Below are 12,189 nucleotides of genomic sequence, written 5' to 3' on the forward strand. Positions count from 1 at the left end.
GATATCTACACCTAAGAGCGACTGGTATTGTAATTTTGATTATATAGATCAGCATCCTATTTATTGTTCTGGTTGCTTCTCTGTATTGATTGGATGCATTGAGATCCCAATCTACTAAAACCTTAATCTACTAGACCTCCTTTTATTTTGACGCTGTTCAATTGCTTAAGGTACCCTGAGTTAGAGGAAGGAAAGTTTTCCAGAGCTTCACCTTGACTATGACACAAACTTTTGGGAGGTGCGCACATAAGCTGACTCTGGGGTAAAGCTAGGAGTGGGCTCTGCTGCGGTATCCTTCAGAGCAAGATGAATTCATTTTCTGACTTACCATGGCTTACACTCATCATCAAGGCCCATTGAAGGCCTGGGGAAGTTGCCAAAAAAGGAACCATACCATAACCCAATTAATAGTCTCAGACAGGAAAGGAATTGTAGAGAAAATAATGTCAGAAGAGAGGAGAACACTCTCTCAAATACCTACAGGCCAATATCACAGAGTTGATGCTAGGAGACCGGTGATAGTTTGCTTGCTTGCTCTCTACCTGTCAGGAGCAGCTGGAAGACCCACAGAGAAATAATAAAATACCTTGAAATGAAATAAAGCAAAGTGGAGTTATCTTAAATGTGCATATATGAAGCTGAGTGCTGTGTCGCCATGACAACTCTCCAACATCCATTTCGATTACAATCGAATGGCTTAAGAGAGCTTTTAAAGCACTTTTCTGGGAAAGTTAATTTAAACAGAAATACAGTGCACAACTCATTTCCAAGGGTGGAGGTTTCCACACAAAGTCAACTGCACCTGATGGAAGAGCATGGACTGACTCAGAGAACATGATTATCAGCTGATGCATCATTGTAAGTGGGGCACACCATTAAATAAATGGAAATAAGACAAGGTCCTTGGATCCCAAGCACTTGTTTTCATTTGGGCAGGCTTTCCAACAACAAAAAAAGCACATACGCACAACACAATGACCAATGTTAGCTTTATCCCAGCTTGATTTTAAGCAATGGAAAATTAAACCCATTTGTTACTTTCTAAAGGAAATTCTACAGTTGTGATTCAGGGTACATAACTGCACTTCAATTTCAGAAGTATCAATTGACCTTTAGTTTGTTGATTTTATTTCTGATCTAGTTGCCGTTGGGTGAATTGTGCAAAAATGATTCTGTTCTCCATCTCCAGGTTCAGTTCTAGCTATTTTAATAAATGCCATGATAAAGCGTAGAGAGGAACTGCAGTTATCTCAAATACCACGAAGAGAGATATTTATATAATTATCTTCTGGCCGCCTCTCCTAGAAACATAGAAAATAGAAGCAGGAGTTGGTCATTCGGCCCTTCGAGCCTGCTCCGCCATTCAATACGATCGTGGTTGATCCTCTATCTCAACGCCATACTCCAGCTCCCTCCCCATACCCCTTGACTTTTTTAGAGTCTAAAAATCTATCTATTTCCTTCTTAAATATATTCAGTGACTTGGCCTCTGCAGCCCTCTGTGGTAGAGAATTCCACAGGTTCACCACCCTCTGAGTGAGGACGTTTCTCCCCATCTCAGCCGTAAATGACCCACCCCATATCCTGAGATTGTGACCTCCTGTTCTAGACCCCCCCAGCCCGAGGAAACATTATCCCTGAATCTAGCCTGCTGAGCCCTGTCGGAATTTTATATTTTATATATTGAAATTGCTAGTAAGATGTCTCCTTGGAAACAGCTGGTTTTGTGCAAATTCTCCCTTCCTTATGTGCAACAATAGTGGCAATGGCATTTCACTGAATGAGGGCTGAGAGATGCCATTGTTACAGTTACAATACTGTAAAATATGATAAGAACTTGAGTGTTTTCAGAAGAGGAAAAGTCCATTCATTGCCCCTTTTTCCTTGATTGATGCCACCTATTATCATCTCACTGTATCCTTCCAGAATGCCTATTAAATTAGAGCCAACATTTCAGGGAACAATTGGTAAACCCATGGGGCAGGATCTTTGGGGAGATGATGAAAGCAGCCAGTGTTTATTCAAGCAAATTCAAATTAGATTTCTTTTATTGGGATTGAGGTTATGATTAGTTTGAGACATATCGTGGTAAGTGTAGTACCTTGGGAGTAACGGGTGACTTTAAACCTACAGGGCTGGATTTTCATGGAGTCACGGCTCTTGAAAAAACATTGCTTGAATCTGATTCTGGGATTTCCAGCCCCATTCCTGGTGCCCCCAATATTTGTCAAGGTGGGATAAAGGTGTTGGCTGGCGTGGGTCGTAAGTCTGCACCCTGCACTCCTGACTTGGTTGGCTCCATGGCAGCATTGCCTATCCTTCTGCAATTTTTTGTGGAATAGGGCCAGTTTTTCAAAGGGTCCTAGTTCACAGCCAAGCCTCATTATGTATTCCCAGCTGAAAGCCCAGGCATCCATTAGTCTCTTGAAACAGCTGTGCCCAAAGGAAAACATTGCTTGATTGCTCTTTCTCTGTGATCTAGTCTGTCAATTGGACAATGTTTATTTACACAAGAATACGAGGTGTCAAGTATCTGTAGTTTCTGCTATTGAGACTTTAAATGTCAGAATAATTGACACTTTTATACGGCTGTAGTAAAAGCAGTATTTTTTTAAGGAAGTAGAAAGTTATGAATGAATGACTGGGTTTTAGAGCTTTTCTACAAATGCTGTCATCACTATAGGGTTCATTGGTTCTGTATACTGGGTGAATAGGCATGGAATTGCCATAGCTTGGCATGGAAGATATGAAGGGCTATGGGGGTGTGGGTAGAAGAGCATGAGGTGGCATGAGTTGGCATGGATCAGGCCACCACCCCCGAAACCCCTCCGCCACCCCCACCGAATGAAAATCCCATCCTTACAGGCACTTTCTCCCGAGGTGAATGGGCCAAACTGGGAAATTTCTTGATTCCCGCTACCCTCCCTCTGGGATGAAAATCTAGCCCATAGTTTCCAAAGCTCTCTGCCACTGGGAATTTTCCTTACACCTTTTCAGGGTCCACTGCAGGCTATTTGGGTAGAGATTACTATCTTTGAGATGTCAATCGGGTGACCTTGACGTCTCTATTTCCCCGAAAGCTTTAATGGTCTTAACTTGCACCCATAATTTAACTCACTCAACATGTGGCATCTGTCGAGCAAGGGGTCGATAATTCCCTTAAATTCCCAATAGAATGTTAGTTTTTAAATACAAAAAATTCCCATCTAGCTTTGTACTAACACCTAGCAGGACGCTGAGCTTGTGGAAGCCCATTAAAGATTCATGTTATTGCAGGCTAAAAGCCCTTTCGGCTCGTATAAAGATGATTGGGGCCCTGGAAAGATTGTTCATGTCGTAGTTTGTTATTAAAACTGCAACTCTTTCCACTACTTCACACTATTCTCCAAAGGGAGAACATGAACAAGTGGTAAAAGAAAACCCACTGAAAATACTTAAAATATTGATGTGGAGCCACAGAAGAGACAATGGCATTTATAAATTGGACAAAGCGTAGGCATCAATTTATGAAAATATTTTATTGCCTTCAGCCATTTGACTCTTCTTTCTGTGGAATAAAAATAAAGTGAAAGCACAATTAGCTACAACAGCTTGTCTTTTTAACAATGCTCCTTAGAGAGAGAGAGAGAGAGAAAGGGTCTGGTGGTGGCGGGAGAGAATCGCAGACTGTTTACTGGATGGAGAAAGGGAAAATGGATACCAGCAGAGGTCAAAGGTGAATATTGATGGGTTTGAAGGTAATCAAGGCACAAAGAAAAGGGTGGTAAGAAAGAGGGATTAGGGCGAGGAGGTCCGCAGAACACATGTAAAGCCTTACTAAGCGGCCATTAGTGATGGAATGGAAGGTGCATACTTGTATCAAAGAAGCAAAGAGTGTATATGGAGGACTTGGACTCTCATGTGTCACGTTAAACATAACAGCTGTTGTCGATCTTCTGGGCAGAGCAGGCAGAACTCTGCAATTACCATTTGTATTCACGCATAGTATAGTTACTGGGGGGAGTTTTTAAGTCCAGGGCAAACACGTCAACTTGCTGTAATTACTAATCAACCAAAGAAGGCTTTGCTGGCTTGGACAGGTTCACAGGGTGGAAGTTGGCCACATCCCCAGGGATATGCTATATGGGGAACTAGTCAGTGCGAACAGACCAGCAGAGCACTCAAATCTCCAATTCAAGGATGCTGTCAAAAGAGACGCGAAAGCCTCCAACATCAATCATGACAAGTGGGAAACTCCAGCTGACGACCGATGCAAATGGCGACAGCTGCGGGCAGGAGTTTGGCACCACAATGACATTTGGTTTCGGAAGCTCCAAAGCAGATGCCAACCCTGCCAACAAGGCATCAGCAGGGATCATTCCACACCACCGGGAAGGGGCAACTTCACCTGTGGCAGGCTTTGTTTCATCAGAATTAGCTTGTTCAGCCATCTAAAGAAGTACAGCAAATGATCTCATCCGACCTCACCAAAGTTCTAAGGTTGCATTCCCAACCTCTCTCACAGATGGGAGGATGCCTATCGGTTTCTCAACGCTGCCCTCTGGGCAGTAACCTAATGCCTGCCTATTGTAGAACCATTTGTTGCAAACCCTGCCTGATGAAATGAAGAGGTGAAGCTGAAAACTGCTCCTTTAAAGTCCAAGCTTCAACAATACTTTTATTAGACTCATGGACTCATAGACGTTGACAGCACAGAAGGAGGCCATTCGGCCCATTGTGCCCATGCTGGCCAACAAAGATCTGACTACACTAATTCCATTTTCCATAGCGCTGGAGGCTATGGCAACACAAGTGAGTATCTAAATACTTCTTAAATGTTACAAGAGTTTCTGACTTAAACACCCTCTCAGGCAGTGAGTCCTAGACTCCCACCACCCTTTGGGTGAAAATGTTTCTCCTCAACTCCCCTCTTAGCCTTCTACCTCTTACCTTAAGTCTATGCCCCCTGTTTATTGACTCCTCTACTAATGGAAAAAGTGCCTTCCTATCCACTCTATCTATGTCCCTCATAATCTTATACACCTCTATCAGGTCCCCTCTCAACCTCTGCTGCTTCAAGGAACACAACCCCAGCCTATCCAATCTTTCCTCATAGCTCAGACCCTCCAGCCCAGGCAGTGTCCTGGTAAATCTCCTCTGCACCCTCTCCAGTGCAATCACATCCTTCCTGTAATGCGGTGACCAGAACTGCACTCAGTACTCCAGTGGCCTAACCAGCATTTTATACAGTTCCAGCATAACCTCCCTGCTCTTGTATAGCCTCGGCTAATAAAGGCAAGTATCCCATATGCCTTTTAACCACCTTATCTACCTGTCCTGCTATCTTCAGGGATCTATGGATATGCAAACCAAGGTCCCTCTGATCTTCAGTACTTTCTAAGATCCTACTATTCATAGTGTAATCCTTTGCCTTGTTAGCCCTCCCCAAGTGCATTACTTCACACTTTTCCAGGTTGAATTCCATTTGCCACTGCTCTGCCCACTTGACTAGTCCATTGATATCCTCCTGCAGTTTACGGCTATCCTCCTCATTATTTACCACCCTACTAATTTTCTTGTCATCCGCGAACTTCTTGATCATACCCCCTACATTTAAGTCCAAATCATTTATCTACACCACAAACAGAAGGGCCCCAGCACCGAACCCAGCAGAACCCCACTGGAAACAGGCTTCCAGTCACAGAACTATCCCTCTACCATCACCCTCTGCTCCTGCCTCTCAGCCAATTTTGGATCTACCGTGCCACTTTGCCTTGGAACCCATGGGCTCTTACTTCCTTGACCATGAGAGACACAAAAGTAAATGGGGTAAAGTACGTATTGTAAAAAAAACACAGACTTTTGTTGTCCAAAAGTCTTCAAATGAAGCAATCAAAAACTGTCCAGGTCAAAGTCAGTTGGCCAGCAATTATATTGCACCCGCACCCTGGCAACAGATTAATTACAGATTGGAAATGGTACAGCCAAGGTGTCAACGAACAGCGTTTTGCTCCTCAGTTCAGTGAATGGCAGGGAGAAGGGAAAAGACACTGTTGTAGAATGAGGAAGACGCAGCAGATATAACTTGTGAGCATGGAGTCCAAGTTCCTCCACATGTACCTCCATTTGCTCGTGGATCCAGTCTAGGTATTCGGTGACCCTGGCATACACTCCGGGTTTGTTCTGATTTGCACAGCCTGCTCCCCAGCTTGTAATTCCAACTAACTTCCAAGTATTGTTCTCATTGCAGGCAAGTGGGCCTCCACTGTCTCCCTATTTACAGCCAAAGAGAAAAATTCAAAGATGAACAGAAAACCATGGATAAATTGCCCTCCGAGTATACCTGTACACCTCACACAAGTACAAGAGCACATGGGATACACAGGATTTTAGGTTTTGGGTTGGGACACTGGCGTCAGGGTCACATAGGGGTCATGACCCCACTCTGTGTGGGGAACAATCGCCCGGTAGGGATTTTCGCTGAATTGGTCAATTAGTGGCTAGAGGGTGGGCTCACTGCCCAGGTGATCCTCAAAGATGGAGGGCCAATAGGAGGCCTGCAGTTCAGGTCAGGAAGAGAGAGGGTGTCTCGATCTTGAGGGTCCCCACCCCTCAGCAAATTCCAAAGTTTTTAAATTTAGAAATGGCCACAGCTGCCAGGAGGCCACGATAGTGGAAGGGACTCCTGCACAGGGTGGTCTGTGGCTGCAGCTGTGACCAGGCAAGTAGGGAGGGTCTCAAAGCCTGCCTGGAGCACTACTCCCCTTCTCCTGGTCTACCATTAGGAGACCTCCTCCAGGCAGCTGGCCTAGTCCCAGCATGCCTCATAGAGCCCCCAGGCTGACTGGGAAATTCCATTCAGCCTCCGACAACAGGCCTTAGTAGGCCTTTAAATATCCTAATTTGCCACCTGCCACTTGCTGGTGGAGTGTACTTTGAACCCTCATCCTGTGCCCAAGAAAATGGCCCGGGAACGGAATGGAGCTGGTGAAAACTCACACCGGACAACAGCAAGTATTTTCACACTTGCCCAATTTGCTATTCACCCCTACATGGGGCAAAAACTCGGGGGATCTCAACAACTGGAAATACAAAAGTAGATATACACGGATACTTGTCCGCAACCTGTAAACATGTGAAGCTTTGGGAAGCAGGACTGGGCACAACCCACCTTCTGCAAAGGCAGAGCCATGTGGACTAATGGGGTGGATCCTAGGAGCAAGGGGAACTGGAGCTTTCTTACTAACCTACAAACATTGAAATGCAAGCAATCTAAAAAATAATGGCCCCGATCTTCTGTTCTCTGGATGGTCGTACCCTGGAATATGCGCTGGGGAACCCCTTGAAAATTGCCTGGAAGGTTCAACTTCCGTTGGGCAACTCACTTATGTCTGGAACCCTCCGAAACCCTGAGTTAAAGTCGGAGGCTTCAGATGGTTCACTTAGCAGAATAGTTACCCAAGAAATGCTAGAAGGATTAAAATCATTTCTAATTCCTAGGTAACTACGATACTGACTCTCCCCAACTCCCCACTGGACCTCCTGACTAATCCCTCCCGACCCCCTGACTACCCTCCCCCACCTGACAATGCCCCCACCCTCCTGGCCCCCCAGCTAATATCCCCAGACACTGCAAGTACACCCAGACTACCTCCCCACACCCCGATTACCCCCTACCTCCCTACTGCCCTCCTGACCCCTGACTATACCCCACCCCCAACCTTCCCCTGACTACCCGAACCCCACTGACCAACTGACCCTTCCCCCGATCACCCGACTCCCCCAACTGACCACCAGAACCCCACTCCCCGCAAACCATGCCACCCCCTCACCGCTTACCTCATAAACTTATCTTCTTTCCAAGCTTGTCAGGAAAGCTGGGACATTTAAACTTACTGGAATACAACAACTTGTGCCATAAAATGGGGGTGTGGCTTTGCTTTGCCCAACAATCCTTCTCTCAGAGGGGAAGGACTCCAGGGACGGGTACACTTTATATTTCTCAGCGAGAAATATGGAGCTCCAGTCTAAGGTAAGAAAATGGGAGCGGAACAGCAATCCGATGCGTTGTAAGCTTCTATAATTCTATAGAACTGTTTCTCCTATGCACTGCTCTAAAAAGTAATGGGAAGAATATTGCAGCCTCTCCCATCACTATTCATAGATCCGGACCACAACATGCATGGAAAAGTGCACGCTGTCACAGCAACTCGGACTCCTTGGGGAGCCAGTTGTTGCCTGGAAGGCCAATGTGGATCAGATTGGTGCCAAAAGTATGGGGTTTGATCCCCATTCTAGCTGGGACCTGCCTCCTTGCCATAACCATGGTGGAGGTTGCGGTGCGGTGGGTCAGAGCTGTGTCCGAGCAGAGAACTGAAGAAGTATGTCCATGGCCCTGAGAATATTTCACAGAATCATAGAATCTCACAGTGCAGAAGAGGCCCTTCGGCCCATCGAGTGTGCACCGACACGTGAGAAACACCTGACCTACCTACCTAATCCCATTTACCAGCTCTTGGCCCATAGCCTTGAATGTTATGACGTGCCAAGTGCTCATCCAGGTACTTTTTAAAGGATGTGAGGCAACCTGCCTCCACCACCCTCCCAGGCAGCGCATTCCAGACCGTCACCACCCTCTGGGCAAAAAAGTTTTTCCTCACATCCCCCCTAAACCTCCTGCCCCTCACCTTGAACTTATGTCCCCTTGTGACTGACTCTTCAACTAAGGGGAACAGCTGCTCCCTATCCACCCTGTTCATGCCCCTCATAATCTTGTACACCTCGATCAGGTCGCCCCTCAGTCTTCTCTGCTCCAACGAAAACAACCCAAGTCTATCCAACCTCTCTTCATAACTTAAATGTTTCATCCCAGGCAACATCCTGGTGAATCTTCTCTGCACCCCCTCCAGTGCAATCACATCCTTCCTATTTGGTTTTTACAGCACCATTGAAAGGCATGGGAATGAATATTCGCTGAGAGAAATAGGTATTCACAAGTAATGCGCACTTTTATAAACAACATAAAATACCAAAGTTAATCATGATTGGGAGGAGCCCTGATGGTGAGAAGTCTTCGTGAGTGACCAATTGCCAAGGCTTCTGGTGCATTTTGGGACCATACCTGGCAGGAATCGATCCCTCCCTGAAGGTATCCAGCACAAATCATTCTGGAGCTTATCCTCTTATGGTAAACCTCAGGCCGGTTGCACACGGGATTGGATAATAGGGGAACCTGGGCTGCCATCAGACTGAAAGAAATTTCATCTGCTGGATTACAAATGCACATCATTTAGCATATTTCACTCAATGGAACAAGACAATCAAAAATGCATTGGCCCAGGTTTAGCTGGCAAAGGTAATGGTGAGTTTAAGGGCATCTGACGCTATTAATGTGCGAATCAGCCAGCAGCCTGTGGTGAAGAAGAGATACCCCGTGGGTTAGAAAGCACCAAAAGTTGCTGGATGATTTCACCTGCCAAAAATGGCAACTTGCCCTCAACCTCCCTGTGAATTTTATGAAGTGGCTGCTGTTACCTATTAATGTCCACTCAACTCTTTTCAGAAAGTTAGGGCTGCAACTTAGCAGCGTAAGTAGCTTCCTGAGGAGAAGGTTACCTTACTCAAGTTGTCCATCCCAGAAAAGGAACAATTTAAACCATGAAGCTTCATTCCGACAGGTAGTAAATTGTTTGTTAGGGGTTTTTAAAATTCAAATTTATTATTTTTTCTTTCTTTTCCTTTCTGTCTCTCCTTTCTCCCTCTCAGTTCAATCTCTTTTTCTCCAACTGATTGATTTGAATTCACCCTATTTCCTCCTCTGTTGTTCTTAAATCACACTACACAAGATCTATTGGCCCCAATGTTTACTAAGCTGCCCATTGCCTTCACTATTAACTCACACTTCCAGTAACTTACAAGTCAAATAATTATCATGATGATGAAAATGATGGAGAGTGAGGGAAGAATTCTAAATAATGGGATCAGACTGCAAAATACACTGCTCCAACAACATCTGGACTGCTACTTATAATTTACCAAGAGATGTACAGGATTGGAAAAGCTCATTACAATCAATCTAGTTGGTCCCAAAGTTCAAAATATATTACACACTTGACCACTTGCCCCCTCCAGAAATCTACCCAGCTCCCTTTTAAATATCCATATAGTCATGATCATTTTTGTGAAGCTGTCAAATGTAAACTGTTCATTGACCTTCCCCCACTTTGAGCTTGTGTCCATGCCCCTAGTTACAGTTTTTGATAATGTTTTATAATTTATTGCCGCTTTGTTTAACACCAGTCGGAAACGGACTATATTTTCGTCCTTCCTAATATCTCCCCTCCGCCTCCTCTCATGTAGACAATGGAGGGTAGAATTTGACTTTGAGTGATAGTGTAAGCTGGCCTGCGGAACATTTCTGTTCATTGACATGGCATCAATCATCCAATATAAACCTTTTCACGCTATGGCTTAAAGTGGGGATTATACCCATTAGCCGGGACTTTCCGCTCCTGTTTACAGCGGGTGTCATAGCGGGCAGGAGTGGGAAATATCGGGATGTCGCCAAAATTGGTCTCACCTCGTCGTAAAATCAGTTTGCGATTCTGCTCCACCTGTCAATGGAAGGCCAGCACATTGGGGAGCTAATTTCAATACATTAGCATCTCATTATAAGCCCTGCTCAGTGGAACCATCCCACCACGCTGGATCATGAGCACACAACGTTTTTAAAATTCTTTCACGGGATGTGGGCGTCGCTGGCTGGGCCAACATTTATTGCCCATCCCTAACTGCCCTTGAGAAGCTGGTGCTGAGCCGCCTTCTTGGATGCTGCAGTCCACATGGTGTAGGTCCACCCACAGTGCTGTTAGGAAGGGGGTTCCAGGATTTTGACCCAGTGACAGTGAAGGAACGGTGATATATTTCCAAGTCAGGATGGTGAGTGACTTCGAGGGGAACTTCCAGGTGGTGGTGTTCCCATATATCTGCTGCCCTTGTCCTTCTAGATGGTAGCAGTCGTGGGTTTGGAAGGTGCTGCCTAAGGAGCCTTGGTGAGTTCCTGCAGTGCATCTTGTAGATGGTACACACTGCTGCTACTGTGCGTCAGTGGTGGAGGGAGTGAATGTTTGTGGATGTGGTGCCAATCAAGTGGGCTTCTTTGCCCTGAATGGTGTCAAGCTTCTTGAGTGTTGTGGGAGCTGCACTCATCCAGGCAAAGGGGGAGTATTCCTTCACACTCCTGACTTGCAGATGGTGGACAGGATTTGGGGAGTCAGGAGGTGAGTTACTCGCCATAGGATTCCTAGCCTCTGACTTGTTCTTGTAGCCACAGTATTTATATGGCTAGTCCAGTTCAGTTTCTGGTCAATGGAAACCCCCAGGATGTTGATAATGGGGATTCAGTGCTGGTAATGTCATTGAACATCAAGGGGCGATGGTTGGGTTCTCTCTTGTTGGAGGTGGTCATTGCCTGACACTTGTGTGGCATGAATGTTACTTGTCACTTGTCACACAAGCCTGGATATTGTCCAGGACTTGCTGCATTTGAACATCGATTGCACACCAATGTGTTTCACAACTGTACATAAGCAACATGCACCTCACGAGCTGCACCTGACTTGGGACTTCAAAGCTTGTTTGCCTACCTTGCTTCAGGCAGCATTCATGGTTATCAGCGCTAGACTTCACAGGCAGTGCCCCTTCTCTTTTAAGGGGGCTCACGGGCAAGTCTGTACCTACCAGACCAGCAGTAAGGTGGCGGTGGCTTTTCAATGGCTGCAGGGCTAGGGTTGTACTGGGGAAGGGGGGCATCCCAGAGCATGTATGAAGACACATGTTGATCTGTGCAAGTGGCCTCAAGGTGGTGAGGGCTGAGGAGGCAGTCTCCAGAGGAGGTGAAGCCAGATGGAGATGTGAGGGTGTGTGTGAGAGACTGAGTGGTGGTGTCCCTTTAGCTGGCAGTGAGTACGATGCTAGTGGATATGTGATGGTCTTGTGAGTGTGTGAGTTTGGAGAGATGAGATGGTTGCCTTACCCTGGCGGCACGGATGAGATCGTTCATCCTCTTCTGCACTAGATGGCCAACATCTCCTGTGCAGCATTGGCACTGACCACCACTGACACCACCTCCCAAGCCGGAGTGGTGAGATTGCTGGACATCCGTGCGGCCAGAGCAAGGCTAGAGGGCATCACGTCGGGCCTTCAAAAGGC

At 46.0% G+C, this 12,189-nt stretch overlaps 1 protein-coding gene across 1 annotated transcript in view; it reads right to left on the reverse strand.

Moving 5' to 3' along the window:
- Positions 1–3,500: 3,500 nt before the first annotated feature.
- Positions 3,501–12,189, reverse strand: part of tmprss3a (transmembrane serine protease 3a) — a 60,768-nt gene continuing 52,079 nt past the window's right edge. Inside the window, exons 11-13 of the mRNA XM_078560478.1 lie at positions 9,101–9,243; positions 6,100–6,252; positions 3,501–3,547 (exon numbers count right to left, since the gene is read on the reverse strand). Of these exons, the coding sequence (XP_078416604.1) occupies positions 3,527–3,547; positions 6,100–6,252; positions 9,101–9,243 (317 nt within the window). The 3' untranslated portion in view covers positions 3,501–3,526. The remainder of the gene's footprint in view (positions 3,548–6,099; positions 6,253–9,100; positions 9,244–12,189) is intronic.

Source organism: Cetorhinus maximus, chromosome 16, assembly GCF_964194155.1.
Source record: "Cetorhinus maximus chromosome 16, sCetMax3.hap1.1, whole genome shotgun sequence".
NCBI lineage: Eukaryota > Metazoa > Chordata > Chondrichthyes > Lamniformes > Cetorhinidae > Cetorhinus > Cetorhinus maximus.